Genomic DNA, 23,357 nt, shown 5'->3' with positions numbered 1-23,357 from the left:
GTTTTAACCAGGCTAGCAAAATGAAGCACTGCGACCAAAACTACACATAGCATTATCAAAATCAAACTTTTGCACGAAATGGCACACACTTCATTCATATTACCAGATTTTTGTCTAACCAATTACACACTGTTGGGCATAATGAAAAACACTCTCATCTTGAGTAGATATGCTTTGCCATAATACTAAAATAGTTCAAAATGTATAAAATTCTTCAGATTGTTCACATGCACAGCAATATTTGCAGATACACAAACATGCTGTTGAAACATTTATTTTTTTATTTTTCACCATACAAGTCATATGCACAACAGACATATTTACATTGGACTGATAAAAAAAATGCTCACAAAAAAACTGTAAACTGAAAAATAAAATTGCAGGAAAAATAAATAGAAAAATGTATAATTATAATATAATAATAATTCCATTCTTGTTGTAAAAAAAAAAGAAGAAAAAAAAAAGTGCTCACCTGTGGTATTTTTATAGTGCTTACATCCTGATTGAAGTGTTAACAATTACCCATTGAGGTGTTTGGCCACACATGTATTGGCCAGTTAGCTCATGTAGTCTCATTTTGAATGGCAGTGTTTTGAAATAGCAAACATGTGACTTTATGTCAGATTGTTGTGTCTTATGCAGAGAACCGTGTTCAGTGCATTTAAAAGGTGCCATTTTGAATTGCAAAATGTGTGTAAAGCAGAAAATGTGTTTAGACTTTTGGAAACGTGAGAAGAGGTTTTGCTCTCTGTGTGTCAGTTTAAATTATTGTGCTGTGCGTGTCATTTTAGTGTGTTAGCAATTGGAAAAAAATGTAAACCTGAATGGTGTGTCTACAGTTTAGCAGTCGTGTGTGTGTGTGTGTGTGTGTGTGTGTGCAGCTGACGGCTGTGTTTAACAGATCGGCTCATAGGTGTGGTGATTTCACAGTCAGTGCTTTGGAATTGCAAGGAAGTGACATCATGATATACTTCTGTGTCTGATGTATACAAGTGTGTTTAGTGGTAACGCTTCCTTTTACAGTACAGTACTTACGTGTACTTACAGTGTACTTACCTAGAAAGTACTGGCTAATATAAGGTAAGTACATGGGTTAGGGGTAGGTTCAGGGTTAGTACCTAGTTATTACCCAGTAATTATAGTTACTATAATAAGTACATAGTAAGTACATGGGTAACAGGACTGTAAAAGGAAGCGTTACCTGTTTAGTGTTTTGCAAATCACTGTGTGTAATGTTTTGCAAATAGTGTGAAGCTGACAATGTGCTGCAAATCTAGCCTTGTGTTTTGCTCCTTGAGTGTAAGGTTTTGCTAATTGTGGGAAAAGTTTAATTTTAGTGTGTAAGCAATCGTAAAAAAACTGTAAGAGGAACCTAATGGAAAACGTTAATAACATTATTACCCAGCACTGCATTTCTTTCCTCTGCTCCATGTCTCGTCTTCCACACAAGATCCAAAAGGAAATCCAGCAGTTCAACTTCCCCTCGGCCAAAGAAGAGGAAAAAGAAGAAGGCAAGAAGACACAGTCGGTCAGTTTGCTCTCTGACTTCATATTGTAAAGCATCATATTGTTCACCAGCAGCCGATATACTGCACATACCGGTTAGAATATGGTGCAAAAGTTCATTTATTTCAGTAATTCAACTTAAAAGGTGAAACTAATATATTATATAGACTCATTACATGCAAAGTGAGATATTTCAAGCCTTTATTTGTTATAGTTTTGATGATTATGGCTTACAGCTTATGAAAACCCCAAGCTGTAAGCCATAATCATCACAATTATAACAAATAAAGGCTTGAAATATCTCACTTTGCATGTAATGAGTCTATATAATATATTAGTTTCACCTTTTAAGTTGAATTACTGAAATAAATGAACTTTTGTTTCAGCTATTAATATGTAATGGAGTGATTTGATCAAACCTCTGACTCTAAGCAGGAGAAGTAGTAATGCTTGACGCACTGTAGCAGGAAACACTAAAATGCAAGAGTGAAAAGGCCAAGAAGAACATTTAAATGTAATGATATTTTGCCAATGAAAAAATGGAGGAATATGATGGAGTGATATTTCATCCGTTGCTGTCTTTGTTTGACTCACAGAGCTGACAGCCCTTCTCCCACCCGCAGAGACAAGAGGAAGAAGAGCGGAAAGAAACACAAAAAAGACAGGTGTGTGTGTGTGTGTGTGTGTGAGATTGTCATTGCCAATGTTCAAATAGAGGCTTTGCATTGACGTCACTTTGTTGCTGGACTGAGTGGCAGAAAAGCTGCTGAATGACTGGATTTTTTTTTCTTTTTTTCTTTTCTTTTTTTTTTTCTTGATGTTGCAAGACATAAATACACATTTGGTCATATTATACAACATTTTTATCTTGTCCTACATCATCTTTTCCCCCCAAAACGAAAAAAAAAAAAATTCCCTTTTTTTCCTGCTAGTAACATGATTTTAAACATTTTACAATTCAGATTCTTTTTACCTTGCATATTAAGTCTTCCCAAAGACTTATACGAATATATGATTGTAAATAGGGGTGGGCGATATCTCGATATTTAAAATATATCGAGATATTTTTTAAACACGATATGGATTTTGACATATCGTATATATCGATATATTGTTTATTTTTAATCCTGATTTCGCCACTTTGCTTGTTTGCCTTCTCTGTGCTGTGCTCGCCCCCGCCTCCTTGCTTTTGTTCCCCCTCACCTCGCGTGTTGTCTCATTCAAAAATTGTCTCATCCGCAACCAGCCCGGAGGCTACAGAACTCCGAGTGTGTCTGCGCGCGAGCGACAGAGCACGAGAGAAACCGAGTGTGAGCATTAATTGCATTAGTAAATTGGTAGCCTACATACTACAAAATATAATTACTATATAAGAGGCATGGAAGTTCGATTAATGGACTCCAGTAATCAGAAGGCTACTACAAACGTCTTGTTTTAAACTATTGCAGGGCTCGAATTTCGGCGCGGGTATTGCGCATAATTCTAATCATTCCCGCAGGTCTCCCATTTATAATGCGGGAAATTCCCGCAATCGTAATCCACACAGATTATAAAATCAAATCATTCTTTTAACAACTATCTGCCAGACGCAATTTCACAAACAGCGTGAGTGTTCAGCGGTGCCGCGTCTTCTTTCTCTTCTCTCATAATGTGTTGTGCAAGGCAAGCATCAAGCGCTGCGGCCATAACATACACTCGCGTTTAGGAGTCGGGACATGATGGATATTCACTCGCACAATCGGGCCAGCAGTGCATCGTGACTGAAGTTTACCATTTGCACGTCTTTTTAAGTCTTACCAGTTTAAACATTCAAGCGATTTTAAACTAATCAGTGCTCGCGCGCTCTCTGAGAGATTATTTTCTATGCGCACATTCATTGAAAATCCGCCTTAAGAACAGCTGGCCAGTAACAAAAGTTATTTTTCGCGGATTATATTGCTTTAACACGCAAAATTGTCAATTTCGGTCGTCGTGAGTATACTCTAAACATAGTCGGTTTTGTCTTTAATAAGCATAAAACGCATGCCAGTATAATGAACACAGGATCCGTGCACTAGCTCTTAAAGTGACGGCAGCCATATGTGTCTGTCATTAATTTTGTTGTCAATACAACAAAAGATAGCTTTAAATTAAAGGAATCAGGATTAATAACCTATGCATTTAATTTATTCAGGACTAAAATACTACTGTGTTATTTTCCATTTGATTACTTTATTCAGTTTCTGTATATGAATCACGTGATTAATAATGATGACGAAATTCAGGCCCTGTGTTTAATTTTTCTCATTTGGTTACATTCTGTTATGGAAAATTAATTTTCTATTGATTGTAGGCCTATATTTTGAGTTGTATTCACATCCATTTTCCTGTAAAGATATCGAGATATATATCGAATATCGAGATATAGCAAAATATATCGAGATATATTTTTTGCTCCATATCGCCCAGCCCTAATTGTAAATATATGAGTTGTCAAAACAGTATTTAACAATACATATACACTCACCTAAAGGATTATTAGGAACACCATACTAATACTGTGTTTGACCCCCTTTCCCCTTCAGAACTGCCTTAATTCTACGTGGCATTGATTCAACAAGGTGCTGAAAGCATTCTTTAGAAATGTTGGCCCATATTGATAGGATAGCATCTTGCAGTTGATGGAGATTTGTGGGATGCACATCCAGGGCACGAAGCTCCCGTTCCACCACATCCCAAAGATGCTCTATTGGGCTGAGATCTGGTGACTGTGGAGGCCATTTTAGTACAGTGAACTCATTGTCATGTTCAAGAAACCAATTTGAAATGATTCGAGCTTTGTGACATGGTGGAAGTAGCCATCAGAGGATGGGTACATGGTGGCCATAAAGGGATGGACATGGTCAGAAACAATGCTCAGGTAGGCCGTGGCATTTAAACGATGCCCAATTGGCACTAAGGGGCCTAAAGTGTGCCAAGAAAACATCCCCCACACCATTACACCACCACCACCACCAGCCTGCACAGTGGTAACAAGGCATGATGGATCCATGTTCTCATTCTGTTTACGGCAAATTCTGACTCTACCATCTGAATGTCTCAACAGAAATCGAGACTCATCAGACCAGGCAACATTTTTCCAGTCTTCAACTGTCCAGTTTTGGTGAGCTCTTGCAAATTGTAGCCTCTTTTTCCTATTTGTAGTGGAGATGAGTGGTACCCGGTGGGGTCTTCTGCTGTTGTAGCCCATCCGCCTCAAGGTTGTGCGTGTTGTGGCTTCACAAATGCTTTGCTGCATACCTCGGTTGTAACGAGTGGTTATTTCAGTCAAAGTTGCTCTTCTATCAGCTTGAATCAGTCGGCCCATTCTCCTCTGACCTCTAGCATCAACAAGGCATTTTCGCCCACAGAACTGCCGCATACTGGACGTTTTTCCCTTTTCACACCATTCTTTGTAAACCCTAGAAATGGTTGTGCGTGAAAATCCCAGTAACTGAGCAGATTGTGAAATACTCAGACCGGCCCGCCTGGAACCAACAACCATGCCACGCTCAATATTGCTTAAATCACCTTTCTTTCCCATTCTGATATTCATTTTGGAGTTTAGGAGATTGTCTTGACAAGGACCACACCCCTAAATGCATTGAAGCAACTGCCATGTGATTGGTTGATTAGATAATCAACAGAGAAATTGAACAGGTGTTCCAAATAATCCTTTAGGTGAGTGTATAGGGTATGATTTTACCCCTAAACTCAGCATATTGACACACAATAATAACTGTAAATCCACCGTTCTCTGCCTGGATCCAGTTGTGTCTGTGAATCGCAGCTTCTGTTCTGTAGCTTTCAGCAGTCTGAAAAAATATACCTCTGTTTCTTGTCAAATCTATTTGTACAGTCAACCTGAATGCTTTTTCCCATTTTAGATGTGTGTTGTGTGTTTTTCACGGCATTCACTCTGAAAACCAATACAAATACCAACATAACCCACTACATTAGCCAAAACGTGTGTGTAAAACAGCTAATGCACCCCACAATGCAATGCACTAAATCTGAACTTCCATTTCTAATGACAGGAATAAACCAACCATGATATTAACCACTGTTATTTATCTATTGCCAAATAACAGTTTAGATATTTGCACACAAAGTTGGAAAATAATATTTGTATTTCAGACTAAATTAAATATGCAACATATGTACACATTGTTTTCCTTTTTATCATTTAGTTGGCATTATACAGTATTTACTGTGTACATCAGATTCAGAACACAGTCTAATTTTATTTTTCATTTTTGACAGAAAATGGCTCTTTTTGGGCAGATTTAAACTGTTCTTGTTAATATTTTATTATTATCAGCATTTTGACTAGAAACATCAAGGAGTAGGGCAACTAAACTCAAGCTCCAAAAATAGACATGTACAATATAAAAGCATGTTTTACACAAATACCTTTCCGCATTCATAAAATATTCATGATATTGTTATGTCAGGAATATCTACTGAATTTTGTGCCTTTGCAGCCTTAAAATGTCCTAATTATTAATAGATGGATGTCTCAGCATTTTAGATGCTCGTATTTCTGTCTGTCTTTCTATTATTACACACACATTTTTATTTATCTCACGTTACCCTGACTTTACCAACTTTACCTCTTCTGCACTTTTCCAATGCCAAAAGAGGACTGACGATGCTTATATAATAGTGTACACACTTCGAAAGCATGGTGGATTCCTGTGTTAGATGTCTTTTTAAAGCAGTTTCAGTACTGTCAGACTGTGTGTGTGTGTGTGTGTGTGTGTGTGTGTGTGTGTGTGTGTGAGGGCAAAAGTGTGATAGAGAGTCAAAAAGTGAACGTAGAAGGAAAATCAGGTATTTCTCCTTTCAGTATGGATTGAGCAAAGTCATTTAAAGGTGAAACTGTGGTTTACAGGTGAAACTCAAAAAATTGAATATCGTGCAAAAGTTCATTTATTTCAGTAATTCAACCTAAAAGATGAAACTAATATACTAAATAGACTCATTACATGCAAAGTAAGATATTTCAAGCCTTTATTTGTTATAATTTTGATGATTATAAGCTTACAGCTTATGAAAACCCCAAATTCAAAATTAGAATATTGTGAAAAGGTTTTCATAGCTGTAAGCCATAATCATCAAAATTATAACAAATAAAGACTTGAAATATCTCACTTTGCATGTAATGAGTCTATATAATATATTAGTTTCACCTTTTAAGTTGAATTACTGAAATAAATGAACTTTTGCACCATATTCTCATTTTTCGAGTTTCACCTGTATATGGTGTATTAAATCACACTTACGAATCCCACATCTTGCAACCAAGGCTATTAATACAGATGCACTGTAACTGTTGTCCTGTCTTTATCACAACATACAGTGACCCCAAAAACATTTGAGTAATCACACTTAAAAATGTGTGAATGCCATTACATTAGATTTACAGTATCATCTTTCTTTTCTCTTTGCTAACTTTACTTGTCTTTGAATCAGCTGGTGTTCATGTGATTTGTAGTGGATGAATGAAGCCAATTTTCCTTGAAATATCAACACTAGATCTATTGTTTTAGGACATTTAGACATTTTTAAGTGTATTTTAAATCCCCTGAACAGCCGGTGATCACAATCTAACATCTAATGCCTCTGTCTCAGGTCCACATCTGGCTCGAGGAGGAAGAGGAGACACAGGTAAAACACTGAGCTAATATGAGATATGCTTTAGAATAGATGTTATTATGATTTGGGAACTCTTCTGGGTTCTTATCAGACTTTAAAGTCTGTTCAAAAGCCGTCTATTGCCAGAAAAGTAAATGGATCATTTTGTTTAGTTCATTTCTTATATGTGCTGTTCGATGACTCGATGATACAATAGACTGGCCTAGAAAACACTCATTCAGTAATAGTCTCTTTGAGCGGTTGTACAGACAGCACTGAAGAAAATAGCAGAAAAGTAATAAGTATTGATCATTTCACAGACGTTGTGAGAGTCAAATTCAGATTTGCTCATGGAGGCCTAGTTTATTCTGTATAAAGTTCTAGGTATATTTAAATATCCAGTGCCACTAACCTGGCAAACATTGTCACATTCAATGATCATATGTTTTTTTAAGAGCTCAGAGCTCCCTTGTAATCACAACTTTCGTCTGTTTTGCATCAGACTGATATAAATCCTTCGATTACACTTGAATTGAATACTTTTATGCTCCACTCCTGTTTTCAGTTCTTGCTTGTTTTCTCCTTTCAGATCTGGCAGCCCCAAAATCAAACACAAAGACAAGAGCAAACAGAAGAAGAGGTGAGTGATGTTTACTTTTTTTAAAAGATCAAATGTTCAGTATTACGAGGCCTCAATCTGACCATGAAAATCCAATGCATTGATTATAGAGTTTATTTCATTTAATTATTTTACGTTTTTAAGCAATCAGAGTTGTAATTTTTGCCTTGGGATTGTAAACTGGCACCTTGGAACCATCTAGAATACCATAGCAACGACCTAGCTCTGACAACAACTCAAAACATTTAAGCAACTGCATAGCAACACCCTGGCAACCATCTACAACATCCTAGAAACCATCTAAAACAACCTAGCAACCCATTAGCAATGCACTGACTATCAGTCAAAATATTTCAACAAATGCATAACAACACCCTTGCAACCACCCACAACACCCTATTAACCATTTAAAATAACCCTAGTAACCACTTAGCAATACACTGACAACCACTCAAAACATTTTCTCTACTGCATAGCAACACCCTGGCAACCACCTACAACACCCTAGAAACCATCTAAAACAGTAACCACTTAGCAATGCACTGACAACCACTCACAACACCCTAGTAGCCATCTAAAACAGCCTAGCAACCACCTAGCAATGCACTGACAACCATCCAGAACATTTTAGCAACTCCATAGCAACACCCTGACAACCATCCACAACACCCTAGTAGCCATCTAGAATACCTTAGCAACTACCTAGCACTGACAACCACTCGAAACATTTTAGCAACTGCATAGCAACACCCTGGCAACCACCCACAACACCCTAGTAGCCATGTAGAATAACTTAGCAACTACCTAGCACTGACAACCACTCGAAACATTTTAGCTACTGCATAGCAACACCCTGGCAACCATCCACAACACCCTAGTAGCCATCTAGAATACCTTAGCAACTACCTAGCATTGACAACCACTCGAAACATTTTAGCTACTGCATAGCAACACCCTAGTAGCCATCTAGAATACCTTAGCAACTACCTAGCATTGACAACCACTCGAAACATTTTAGCTACTGCATAGCAACACCCTGGCAACCACCTATAACACCCTAGAAACCATCTAAAACAGTAACCACCTAGCAATGCACTTACAACCACTCACAACACCCTAGTAGCCATCTAAAACACCCTAGCAACCACCTAGCAATGCACTGACAACCATTCAGAACATTTTAGCAACTCCATAGCAACACCCTGACAACCATCCACAACACCCTAGTAGCCATCTAAAATACCTTAGCAACTACCTAGCACTGACAACCACTCGAAACATTTTAGCAACTGCATAGCAACACCTTGGCAACCACCCACAACACCCTAGTAGCCATCTAGAATACCTTAGCAACGACCTAGCACTGACAACCACTCGAAACATTTTAGCAACTGCATAGCAACACGCTGGCAACCACCTACAACACCCTAGAAACTATCTAAAACAACCTAGCAACCCATTAGCAATGCACTGACTACCAGTCAAAATATTTCAACAAATGCATAACAACACCCTTGCAACCCATCTAGAACACCCTAGCAACCAACTAGCAATGCCCTGACAACCACTCAGAACTGTTTAGCAACCGCATAAAAACAGCCTGGCAACCTCTTGCAACACCCTAGTAACTATATAGCATATCCTAGCAACCAACTAGCAATGCCCTGACAACCAGTCTAAACATTTTAGCAACTGCATAGCAACACCCCGGAAACCACCCACAACACCCAACACAACAACATAGGCCATATAGGCCATGGTTTGCTGCCAGAGTGACTGAAGCGCTGTGGCTGGAGTGTGTGAGTGTGTGACCTCTGTGTGTTTGTGTGTTTCCCGCAGGTGTTCAGGCGAATCTCCCAGCAGGAGTTCTCAGCACAGAGGCAGTTGCTGTAGTTCCCGCAGTGGATCCGTCTCCTCCACCGCCAGCCTCTCCAGATCCCCCAGCAGGTGCCTCTTATCTACATTTCACAGGCCCTCGCACACACACTTACCACAGTTTCTACCAAAATACCATAGTTACTACAATAAGACTGTGGTAATGTGGTATTAGTCACCACTTTCATCACAGAAAGGGGAGTCAGAAAAGCTTCTTACACTGTTGGAAGCAGGGCGTGACATTGACATTTTTGCTAACCAGCAACTCTGGCTAGTGGTTACCAGCCACTCAGCATTTTCACTGGCCAATTTTTGACATTAAAACCACAGGGAGAAACTATCATAGATATTTTTATTATACTCATCTCATAACTTGGCATTAGGCTACTGTCACTTTAAGACCTGACGCACTGACCCAATATACTGTTACACATGCGTTTTCTTTCTTACATCCACTTAAAAAATAACTGACTGTGTTTACGTGAATACTCGCCAAGAACGGCATTTTGACATTATTTTGTGTGTGTTTGACTGTTTAAGCGCAATAAGCAGCGAAAAAGATCTCAGTTTAGTCCTGAGAGATGGCTTTATATGCTGCACTTTGGGTGTGTGAGGGAATGAGTAAAATTATGTTCGCACAATCCCACGCCGAAACTCAAGCCCTGTAACAGCATCAATATTCATCCGGAGCAAATTAAACGAGTGAGTGAGTGGAGGCGGGTTTGTGTGTCTCTCGCTGTCAGAGAGATGAGAGAGAGAGAGAGAGAGAGAGAGAGACGCTGGTATTGTGTATATTTTCTGTGGGAAAGGAGTATTGGAAGCGTTTCAGTATCGATATGTATGGAGGGATTATTGGGTCAGATTGAAAACTAAAAGTCTAAAACTAAAAGTCTAAAACTAAAATTCTTAAGTCGAAAACTAAAAGTCTAAGTCGAAAATGAATTTGGTATTCAGGATTGGGCATTTGGTCATTTAGCCATTTAGAATTTAGGATTGGGCATTTAGGGATTTAGGATGGGGCATTTGAGGATTGAGGAATGTATGCAAATAAGGAGGCGTGGCCCAAATACTGGAGGCTGGGTTTGAAATGGCTGGTGCGCAGAGGCACCTTATGGACAGCAGAGGGCGCTCCCAGTGCTAAGGAGCACACTGTAATGAAACCAAAGCACGTTCGGTGTTGGTAAAATGGACGAGGGAAACGTGTTGGTCGAGGAAGAAGCCTGTCCACCGTTACTGGAAGCCTTTTTTTGGTCCAAAACGTCCAGCGCCTGTCTCAACAAAGATGCTAGCTCTGGCTTTGCCATTGTTAATATTGAAGAGGACGCTCTGCCAGTGTGCTCTTTAGCACTGGGAGCGCCCTCTGCTGTCCTTAAGGTGCCTCTGCGCACCAGCTATTTCAAACCCAGCCTCCAGTATTTGGGCCACGCCTCCTTATTTGCATACACTCCTCAATCCTCAATCCTCAAATGCCCAATCCTAAATCCCTAAATGGCTAAATGACCAAATGCCCAATACCAATTGCCGAATCCTGAATACCAAATTCATTTTCCTCTTGGACTTTTAGTTTCAAATTTAGACTTTTAGTTTTAGTTTAAGACTTTTAGTTTTAGACTTTTAGTTTTCAATCTGACCCAATAATCCCTCCATAGATATGCATCGAAAAATCTATATTTTTGACAACACTACATTGCACTTAGTTTATCATTTCAGATGCTTGTCTTAAAAGACTACAATTGAAAAATGTGTATATTATATATAAAATTCAACCAGCCAAAGTGGCTAGTAGGAGTGAGCACTGATGAAATACACACGCTTTTGACTGGTGTTAATGTCAAGCCCTGTTTGTAAGGAGATGGACTGTGCTCTCATTGTGCTCTTCCAATCAATCCGTCTTCAATCTGACCTCTCAGATCAAATGCAAAGTGCAAGAACGACAGACACAAACAGGAGGGAAGTCACTCGGCCCAGACCCCCCCGCCGTCCCCCAGCGCTGACCAGCCAATCACGTGGCAGAACGGGAACCACAGCGTCCGTGTCCGCAACGGCAAAGATTCTGGAGCCAATCACACGGAGGCGAATAAAGGGAACGATGTATGTAGTCTCCTCTACTTTACCTCCATCAGTTTTCGGCCGTTTAGACAAATAACCTCACACACACACACACACTCACGCCTCGTCCAACTGTGTGAGCTGACTCTATATATCTCTTTTCCCTCTTTGGCTCCATTTTGTGAGTTTTTCTGTTCTCAAGCCATATTTGTGTTCGTTGGGAAGGGTTTTTGTTTTGTCGAGGCAGATGTCCATCATGCTTTATTTCACGTATGAGCCATGTTGACTTTTTCAGTTCTAGAAAGAGAATGAATGGAAATGTTGAGGGTCGATAGGATCTTTTTATATATACAGGTGAAACTCGAAAAATTAGAATATGGTGCAAAAGTTCATGTATTTCAGTATTTCAACTTAAAAGGTGAAACTAATATATTATATAGACTCATTACATGCAAAATGAGATATTTCAAGCCTTTATTTGTTATAATTTTGATGATTATGGTTTACAGCTTATGAAAACCCCAAATTCAAAATTAGAATATTGTGAAAAGGTTTTCATAAGCTGTAAGCCATAATCATCACAATTATAACAAATAAAGGCTTAAAATATCTCACTTTGCATGTAATGAGTCTATATAATATATTAGTTTCACCTTTTAAGTTGAATTACTGAAATAAATGAACTTTTACACGATATTCTCAATTTTTCGAGTTTCACCTGTATATGTATATATATCGGAAACTAAACAATGTGCAATATATGGGTTTTCATGGACGCACCAGCTCCATCCGCCACCGATCTTTCCACTATTGATGTACATAAAGCATGTATCGCCAGTGACTCGATGGCTGGGGTTGGAAAACGTCCCATGAAAAAGACATTTGTGAACGCATGTTGATGCCTCGATCAGATTAAATATAGATATTTTGGTGACACTTTACCTTAAGGTTTCATTAGTCAACATTAGGGGCTTTCACACTTGAGGAATCTTTTCATTGTTCCTATAACTAATGGCGGAAGTATCCACTTTTTGGTACGATTTTAGTAGCTAAATTAGCTTTCTAGTATTTTCAGTGTGTGAACAAACAATAAATATAACATCAAGAAAGATTAATAAATCATTTAACAACATCATTTAAGTTTATGTTAACTAATGCATTAATTTGACCTTATTGTAAAGTGTTACCGATATTTTTAATATTCCTGCTAATGAGCTTCAGGTATAAAACACACGTTTGTTTGTAGGCTTTTCGTATCTTGTATTATTTATTGTATCCCACAAAATTTCAAAGACATTCACTAAGATAGCATCTTTTATATAGTAATTGCACCAGATTAATTGCACCTGTGCTGAAAGAATGGCAACAGCTAAAATAGTTTAAATATGCGTGACGTCGCTTGTATGTATTCATACAGTCACACAATATCAAAAATGAGCACAAGACCTCATTTATTTAGCTAAACCTTGACCTGCGTTTGGAGAGACTTAGCAATGAGGGATTGTACAGGTATCTGGTCACATTAAAACACTGGGACGGTTTGCATGCAGTTTTTCAGAAGTTCTCATGCTCTCTTTCTCTTTCATTTGCTCAATTCATCCCTCTGTTTTGTTGATTTCTTGTCCTCTGTGAATTCACATGATCTCTTCCCACGAATAAATGCCCAAACTTTTCTGTCTTGTTTGTGTAAAAAGCACTCATATGATTTGGAACTGGATCGAGTAGATTAAATGGGTATGTCTTTTCTTGTCAATACAGTTGAAACTCTCATGTTCTGCTCAGTTTTACCGTAGCCACCCTTTTCCAGATGTGTATAAGGTGTTCAAAGAGCCGATGATCTGTGACCCTGCGATAAGATTGTACATACTGATCATGTTCTGTAATGTAAGGTGAAGAATTATCAATCATGAGCCGATGGTTTTCATTGGCCAATCCCTCAGACGCTTTTAGCCAATCAGCTGTCATTCCTGGTTCTGCTGAGAGGATGAATGAGTCTGAATGGTACAATCACAGATAAGAAATCTGTGGATGCTGCATTTGGCTGATCCGGATCCGTCGTCGGCTCCACCGTCTCGGAAAGGTCAACAGATCCAAACATTATAGGCAATATTTCAGTTTTCTCTCCAGTTTATAGAGTGTGTCTTTTGTTATCAGATTAGTCATTTACAATAATGAAAATTACAACACAACAACCATTTTTCAATAAATTGATATCATTTAATAAATGAACAGATATATTTTTGGATATACAGTGATATTTTTTATATGGCTAGATAACAAATCAACTGGATATTATATTCAAAAACATAATATATCTGTTAATATTAATAGTAAAATGTCTATTTGAGCATAATTAGAGAAACTACAATGTTCCAATAAAATGTAAATTAAATCATGTAATTTTTTAATTTACATGATATTACAAATTTTCTACAATAAATACCATAAAAAACCTGTTGGGTAAATTAACAATTATATTATGTTTTTATATGTAATATAATGTTTTTGTATGGCTACATTTATTTTATACCCAAAAACATAATATATCTGTTAATATTAATAGTAAAATGTCTATTTGAGCATAATTAGAGAAACTACAATGTTCCAATAAAATGTAAATTAAATCATGTATTTTTTTAATTTACATGATATTACAACTTTTCTACAATAAATACCATAAAAAAACCTAATGATGTTGGGTAAACTAACAATTATATTATGTTTTTATATGTAATATAATGTTTTTGTATGGCTACATTTATTTTATACCCGAAAACATAATATGTCTGTTCTTTTACCCGGCATTATCAGTTTTTATTTATTGTACAAACCTTGTTTTATGTGTAATATCCAAAAATATATAATATATTTGTACATTTTATTTATTTATGGCCTTACAGCTTTAATTAGAAGCAGTCAGAGCTCTATTTTGATGATATATACAAGGGTTTTACAAATACTGTTTAATTTTTATCCGCAATGTGCAGATTTGTATGATTTTTTTTGTGTGGAAATAAAATTTGAATTTATTAAGACTTTAGATATAGAAAGATAGTGCACTAATATTACTTGTGAATGGGAGAAAGAGCAACGTGCATTATGGTGGAATAAGCCCCGCCTTCTAAATAAAAGAGCAAATCGCTGATTGAAGTTAAAGTCATAGTAAAGTTATGTCATTTAAGAGTTCGGTTTTTGAGATTTCAGGATTCCCTCGTCTCCGATTGAACAGACTTTCCTTGAAAGTGACTTTGTTCATCATATTGACCTTTCCAAAATGGTGTATTCATGCTGATGCGTTATGAAAATTAGACCAGATGCTAATCTGATTATGTGTAATTCTGCAACGTTCTCCTAAAAATCAAACCAGTGTGCAGATTGCAGCATCTAGTTATTGATTGACATCTGTGGTCACACAGGCGACAGATTCATGAATTCTCTCTTTTGGCTGTCAAATCTTTCTACTGAGAGCCGGTTCAGTGCCATTGGTGATTTACGACGGTTTTCATTGAAATGGTTTCTATTGCTCACTTGTAATTGTATATTATTTCAGTAGCACTTGATATATATATATTGTATAGTCTGTTTCCTTCTTGTCAATATTTGAGTGGTGTAATGTTTGTCTAGATGTTTGACGGGGACAAACGGACGCTCAGTAAACATTAGCCGACTAAATAGGCCCGATAAGTAAAGTTGTTACACTAAAAGGGACCCAAGCCATTTGGATTATTCACCATTCTCTGAACCCAACCCAATGTGGCTTCTTTGCTCCCGTTGTTGAAAGACTCTTGACAATTGCTGAGAGCAAATACACTAAAAGCTCTAAATTCTCATTGTGCATGCAGACCAATACGAATACGGCTTTCTGAACGTGACTGGGGTCCCTTTGAGATGTTAGTCCTCCATCTTAGAAGAAACCACTCTCCACCCAACACCCCTCTCCCTCCACCCGTTCATCTGTGCTGTCCGTTGTCCCGACATGCTTTCTCTTTCCCCATCAAACCACATTCCACATGCATGGCCATCAATATTTACGTTCCTCCTAGCAAACTCGATTTGTTGAGATCATACGATGTGCACATGTGTCCGAGCGAAAAAGACAGACTGCTTTCCGACTTTCTTATTTCAGATCGATTTCTCAGTTTGTTTTGGTTTCGGGGGTTTTTGTCTCAAAACGTTTTATTTTTATTTTTTTGTTTGCCTTGGTTTTTTGTTGGAATTGTCTCCTTAGTCTGTGGATCAATTATCTTAGCCTGGATACTAAAAGAATTCATTGTCTTTTTCCCATTTCGCTGCGGAGAATTTTCCTTTCTCCTTTTTGTTTTTCCTTTTTCTTCCTTTGTTTTGTTGATATTGCATACGTGTCACTGATTGAAGCGGAAGGTAGGTAACGCTCTGCCTACGCACGTGGAGAATGTGACAAGCACCCTAGCTTGACATCCGTGTCTCTCTCTCTCTTTTTCTCTTTGTTTATCTGAGGAAAACCAAAGGTTGGCGGGTTGATTTTCATTGTTTTCCTTTTAGAACTGTTTGCTCTTCTTTCATTCTCTATTTCGCCCTTTTTTTCAATCTGATATCTACCTTTGCTTTCATGCTTCAGTCTTCAGTACACTGTCCTCCCCACAGGTCCATCTCTTGTCTTCGTTTTGTTTATTATTATTATTATTATTATTAATATTTTTCGGTAGAATGCATTTCCTGTCTGTGTCGCATTCCTTTTGTCTTTGGTGAAATGGTACGTGTCATATGATTTGGTCACTTTCCCTCCTTTTATTTCATTTAATTATGTATTTATTTTGATTTTTTTGATACATAAGGGCTGCTTCTGAAGTATTTGAGGTTTATTGTTTTCATCCGATATATATATATGGTATTATAAGTTTTTTTTTTGTTTGGTTAAGTTCGTGTCTGAGAAATCTGCTTCCTTTTGATGCTAATAATCATCATTATAATGTCCCTGTTTTAATCTACAGCATTGTGGTTAAAGAAACAGATGGAATAGACATGGCTTTGCTCATAAATAATATTTCATTAGCCCTATGTCAGTCTTAGGGATGTTTTGAAGTCTATTTCAAGACCCCATGAAATCCAAATCAAAGTTTGGTAGCTTTCAGCTAACATGTGTGGCTTTAAGTTCATCCAAATGCTTGTGTACTACTAGAAATCGACATGTTTTGTCTAATTAAATGCTCTCTAGAATGACTATGTTCCTCTCCGTAAATTAAAAATACCCCACCGAAACAACTAGCAGAAACAAATCATGATTAGCCTGTCTTTAATTGCACTAACACTCGTTCTAAAGGCTATTTCCTTTCCCAAACACAAACTAACAAACTGGAAGTGTCTGGAATTATAAAAGCAATCAAGTAGTCAAATGTTGTTTTGCTAACTTAAAACTAACCGAGTGTCGACTTGTTGGCAGAGGCTATTTACACTAACTCCACCCACTGACGTCTGGCCAGACTAAAGATGCTAGTTTATCAACAGTAGTGTGTCAGAAAGTTTTGACGCAAATCGTCCCGAGTTCGAATCCGTTTTGCCGAATACGCTCTACTCCCTTTTCCCATCACATCTCAGATCTGAGAGGTATTTAAATATGCTATTTTCACTTGTTGTAAATATAATCTTTTCCTATTTTGACTGAGTGTAAATAGCAGCTATCACTAAGAAAATATGCTTTTTTCAAGTCCAGAACACATTATACCCCAAAATATTTGAAAAATATATAATTAACCACAAATTATACAATAATAAATATGTATGCATGTTGTAGAATACCTTTTAATTTAAATAATATATGATTCTTTATTTATGTGTATTTTTTTTTGCATCAAAGTAAAGTTTTTTTGTGTGCTGAAAATGTGTCATGAAAAATGCCCTAAAATAGGCTTCATCATCTTTATGCAAAATGCAATTTCTTAAATCCTTCCTTTGATTTTGGGATCCATTATGAGACAAACATGTCCTTGATAAGTTTTTGCTGTTTAACCCTTAAATGCATGAATGTTTCGCCAGTCATTATTACATATTTGGGTCTTTAGTGACCCGTATGGATCTCTAACCGCCACAATAGTATAAAACTCTCCTGATATTTTAATAACAATTACAAAAGAATAAAATAAAGCATATTTTGATACCTTTTGGAACTTGAATTTGAGCTGATGCTTTTCACCATCATTTCCCAGTACATTCAGCATCTGACTCATATTCGCCATCTCAACCATATTCTCAAAACTATTGCCTTCAAAATCAATATTTAATCTCTTCACCAAATCCACCAACACTAATTTTTGATTTGTATAGTACTTGCTCTGCAGTAAATCGCCAAGCCATTTCAAGTGTGCTAATGATACTAGTGTGATCTTTTGTTTACTGCCTGCCGTAATTATGAGTGAAACATCACATTATCATTGTGTATCAGACATCGCCACCTTGAGGATTAAAGGTAAACTGCACTCATCAGGGATTCAACTATAAAAAATACTACATTCCCCGGGTCGCTAGTGACCGTATAACAGAAAACAGACATTATTTTATCTTTTTTTTTCTTGTTATATTGTTTAGAAGGAATAGATTGAGGATTACTAATAAGTTTGATGTCTTACTTTAAAAACGAATTACGCAGTGAATAGCGAATGAGTAGTGAATGACGTCCCGGGTCGTTAAAGACTCGACGTATAGGGTTATAAATAAGAAACACAAGCCAACATTAGGTAATCAGAAATAGCAGCTCATTGAGCCATTTCATGGGGTCTTTAAGTTAACTTGATGGATAACCTGTAATGCACATTCAATCAAAGGTTTTTTTGTTTTTTTTTACTGAGAAACTGGTGAAGCGAGAGCATTCGCACCGTTTAATAAGTTTTAAAGTCGCACCGATAAAATGCACTCAGCCCACACACCGTGAAATCCGTTTGAATTTGATTTATTTTGTGTGTGTGTGTGTGTTTTTTTTTTTTTTTTCTCTCTTTTTGGTTTGATTTTCATGCATTGTTTCATACTCACTATCCAGGGAAGGGTGTTGTGTCTTTTTCTCTTGCATTTTGTGAATCTAATGATGCACTTATGTTGCCCCACTTTTCCCTTCTCTTCATACCTTACCTACTAAAGGAGGGAATACCACTTTATTGGTAAGTGGATGTTAACCAAAAGGGAGTTGAAAAACAGAATAACCATTTAAAAAGCTATTAAAACAGGAAATGGGTCGCTGTTCACATCTCAGCAATTGTCTGCAGGACAAAACAAATCCACAAGCAAGTTCTATTGAGTAGAAGACCAAATGTTTTCTAATTCGATTGAATCTATTCTTGTGAATCTTTATTTCGTTCCTTCCATTTCTGTGATGTTCCGTCAAGTTGTCTATTTTGATTTTCTAGTTTTATTTTTCACCTTTTTGTTTGTAGCTCTTTCTGAAAATTGAAAAAGTCCTCTTTCTCTTTCTCTACTGTATATATTCCAGTCTCTTTATACTCTCTCTGAACTTATTTTCTCTTTCACAGTTACGCATATATATATATATTTATTTTCCCTCTTTCCCCTCTTTTGTTTAGATTTTCTTTTTCGGGACTATTCTTTTCAAATCATTATGGTTTTGCATGCCGAGTATTGCATGCGCTGCACAATAGAGGACTGTCTATAAGCCAGAGAACAATCCTAGCACTTTCTTTTAGATATTTTTTTGGCAAGTACACGATAACGCTCTTTCACCCGGGAGGAAAAAGAGTCTAATTTCACTGTTCTCTTTCTGTTTTTGTTTTTTTTTCACATTTATTTCTTTTCCCCTTTGGTTTGTTGGTTATCCTTCATCTACAGAAGCTTGGATCTCTGGCTCCGTCTCCTTCGAGCGCTTCTCCTCATCTGAGAGGTGTGAAACATCACCCCGCTCTTCCCAAGAGTCCCGGAGGATCCGCGTTCCCGCCGGGAGAGGACGACGGGCCGGTCTCAGAGTCGTCCGGGAGACGCAGCGGGAGACCGAGGGTTCGAGAGAAAGCGTCTCGCTCGCCGGCGCACAGCAGCGACTCCCGGCGGGAGACACACGCTAAAAACAAGAGTCAGAAGAAGTAAGAACAGGGGCAGTCCTGAACAGATTTTATTGTCCTAAATCTCTGCATTAACATTATATTTTACTACAGGTCAAAAGTTTGGAATATTCTGATCAAGTCTGATCAAGAATACAGTAAAATTGTGAAATATTATTAATTTAAAATAATGTTTTTTTCTATGTGAATATATAGTAAAGTGTCATTTATTCCTGTGAATTTTCAGCATCATTACTCCAGTCTTCAGTGTCACATGATCCTTCAGAAATCACTCTAATATGAGGATCTGATGCTCAAGAAACATTTATGATTATTATCAATGACTGGTAGTGTATATTACACAAATACATATTTTAAAATAATGTTTTTTTGCACATTGCGATCTAATACTACATATAATGCAATTAATAATAATAATAATTTCATGATTTATGCCGAGTGTAGGCATGCAAAAGTCGCTTTGGATAAAAGCGTCTGCCAAATGCAGAAATGTAAATGTAAATGCATGTCCCATTTATGTCCATCAGATTATAATTTATAATCGAACATGTCTGATTCAATTTTAATTTTGCTTATTTAAAAATCAGCTGCAGAATGAATGTAGATGTGAAAATAGTTGCCAAGATATTTAACAATTAAACTCTGCAATCAAAAGTCAAAGATCTCAATATCAACTAATTTCTCATTAAATTCTTCTTGCTATCCAAATTCATTAAAGGTGCATTGTGTAATATTTAGGAGGATCTGTGTATAGAAATGCAATATCATATACATACCTACAGGGACGTGCACAGGAATTTTGAGGGGCAGTTGCTCTGACCTGAAAAAAAGGCACCCAGACCGTGTTTATGTCCAAACGCAATGCCTCATATTATGGTCTTATTATTATTTATAAAGATTGCAAAACGTCAGAGATGAGACGCATGAGAAAAAGAGTTCCTCATCTTATTGTTTTTTTAATTATCATTATTGATTTATTTATTTTTAATTTGAAAAGAAATAATCTGGATTGAATGGAAAAACTCGCTTCTAATAAATAAATAAAAAACGCTTAGATTTCGGGAAAAAATAAAATCCTTTTTTAACCTTTTGGCTTCCCGTACATTCAGTTGTGCTTCTTGCTCGTATTCAGTTGTGATGGTAGGCTACGGGCAACTACGCATGATTTGTAGTATGATTGCGTAAAGGGAACAGGAATTCCGGTAGGGAACAGAATCGACTGCTAAACCCAGTGCCGATCCTGACCTCCCTGGGGCCCTAAGCAAAATTCTGCTAAGGGGCCTCTACCTGACCCGTGATGTCGTGAGCTATGTAAACCATTTGCCATTGCCACAGTCACACCTGACACTTCAGCGCTCCCATACAATCCTCCCTCCTTTAAACAGTCAAAGAATAAGTACAACAATATAGAACAGAATGAGGTTCAAACAAACAATATTTATTGAATAGAGTATTTTCTATAGAATGTTAAGATAACAAGTGAATATTAACGTAAACATAAATAAGAAGAAAATAATAAATTATAACCCTGAGCTTTGGCTTTTGGGATTAACTTTGGTTCTCTCTACAGCCTGGGTATTTTCGGCATCAGTATGATTTTTTTATTTTTTATTATGCATGTTGAAGCAATTCTTGATTTATGGTTATTATTTACTGAGGGATATGCATCCATATTGACCAGTATGTCCAGCTAATCAACATTTTAAATTCAATATAGCCTAAATCAATAGTCAATCAATGTCAAATTGTCAATACATTGCTTTCTATCTTGCATAATTAGTGTAGTTGTTTAGAGTTTTTAACACTGAGACTAGATAATCAGTGTCTTGTTTTATAATGTGTACTTTGATTGGGAGTGCCATCATTCACGTGCATGTATTGTACAGTATGTCTGGTCTCCACATATTTCTGCTTGAAAAATGCGAGTTTCATTTCGTGCACGCACATGAACGCACGATAACACACGCGAAGCGGTTATGTTTTCCGAGCTGCAGTAAACAAACACTGTTGCACTTTGTCGTTTATCAAAAACAAACATAATAAATAATTGTATTTTACTCTCACTTTTGTCAGGCACAAAGTGATGCAAGAGATGCACTGCCTGCCCAGCTAGGTTAGCAAGACCGAAAAACATCAAACTTTGCTGACATCTTAGAGAGGAGAGAACACAAGTTTACCTGATTGTTGTTCCCGCAATTCACTTTCATGGTTTTTTTCTTCTTCCTCTTTTCGTGACCAGAAGGATAGTTTCGCTTCATTTTGTCATGGATGTTGTACACATTAATTGACGCGCTATGACACGAGATGGAGGCGGGGCCTTAAGTAATTTGCGGGGCCTTACGCACCGGTTGCGTGCAGTCTATGGTCGCGTGCAGCGCTGCAGCCACGTAAACAGTTTGCCCTTCCCTTATTGACTTTCACTTTCGGTGCCCGAATGGAAGTGAATGAGGCTTTGCGATGTTTTTTTTTATTTATTTTTTATCTAGGCCTACGTGAAATTCTGCATCCATTGTAACGATTTTTTTTTTTTTTTTTTGGAAGGGCAACCTGAGTTGAGAAGGGCATATGGGCAGTTGCCCGGGCAACCTGAGCAACCCCCCTGTGCACGTCCCTGCATACCTATGTTTTCAGTGGTGTTTAAAGACCTTACTTAATAAACTGTTATGTTTTTATCAGCTTAGAATGAGCATTTCTCTCTACACACACCGCGGGTCTCCTTATATCGACATGTTTCTACGGTGGCCCTAAACGGACAAATGTGTTTCGTCACTATGTTGTTCTTCATGTAAAGAAGCGAGCTAAAACACTGACACAATCATGAACAAGTAGCAATAATATTCACAATAACATACATATCGTTATACTGAATAATTAAGTAAACCTAATTTCTTAATTTATCTTTGTAAAGAAACCTCAATGCTGAACTGGCTACTCTCTGCGGTCTCAGACGACGACATCACTTCCTGTCGGCCACCGTAACTTCCGTTGGGTGCAATTCGTAATCTCACCACTAGATGCCGCTAAAAATTACACGCTGCACCTTTAAACATCTACAGTAGAACTCATGTGAGCAATGAAAGGATATCAGACACCATTTCTCCAGTCTACTCCTGTTTTCTCCCACAGAACGAAAGGATCTCATTCGTCTAAGCGGCACCATCGCGGACGCGCTCAAACCCGGCACCGGAGTTCCTCTGTGTCACCGGGCCGGCACAAACACACGTCCAAGAAGAAGAAGAGCAAGAGTCACGGGACGGGCCGGCAGAGGAGCAGCTCCTGGAGCAGCGAGAGGTCTTCATCTCGAGATCATTCCAGAGAGTGTGTATCCAGCAAGAACAAGTCCCCACACGCACGCCAGAACAACTCCAGGTACACACACACACACACACACGCACAGAGATAAGTGCAAAATTTAGTTTGTGCAAAAAACCTGTGAACCTCAAGAAACAAAAAATCTGGTTGATTGTCACGTACTGCTCTGAGACAAGAAGGTTGAGGATCCAAATGCAGTTTATTTAAAGGGTTGTCCACAATTGTAATCCAAATCCAGGCAAGGGTCATACACAAGCAAACAATCCAAAACAATAGCAGTTAAAGGCTGAGGCAAAGAGAGAAAT

At 37.6% G+C, this 23,357-nt stretch overlaps 1 protein-coding gene across 1 annotated transcript in view; it reads left to right on the top strand.

Annotated features, from left to right (window-relative positions):
* The window catches only part of srrm3 (serine/arginine repetitive matrix 3), a 139,255-nt gene that overhangs the window by 101,532 nt on the left and 14,366 nt on the right, over positions 1–23,357 (top strand). The window contains exons 5-12 of the mRNA XM_056241192.1: positions 1,451–1,528; positions 2,103–2,171; positions 7,159–7,194; positions 7,751–7,801; positions 9,620–9,727; positions 11,566–11,746; positions 19,514–19,761; positions 22,867–23,109. Of these exons, the coding sequence (XP_056097167.1) occupies positions 1,451–1,528; positions 2,103–2,171; positions 7,159–7,194; positions 7,751–7,801; positions 9,620–9,727; positions 11,566–11,746; positions 19,514–19,761; positions 22,867–23,109 (1,014 nt within the window). The remainder of the gene's footprint in view (positions 1–1,450; positions 1,529–2,102; positions 2,172–7,158; positions 7,195–7,750; positions 7,802–9,619; positions 9,728–11,565; positions 11,747–19,513; positions 19,762–22,866; positions 23,110–23,357) is intronic.

The sequence above is a fragment of the Rhinichthys klamathensis genome, unplaced genomic scaffold (assembly GCF_029890125.1).
Source record: "Rhinichthys klamathensis goyatoka isolate OS25496 unplaced genomic scaffold, OSU_Roscu_1.1 h1tg000633l_1, whole genome shotgun sequence".
Classification (NCBI taxonomy): domain Eukaryota; kingdom Metazoa; phylum Chordata; class Actinopteri; order Cypriniformes; family Leuciscidae; genus Rhinichthys; species Rhinichthys klamathensis.
Note: the sequence above shows the minus strand (reverse complement) of the source record. Positions and strands in the feature narration are given on the sequence as shown.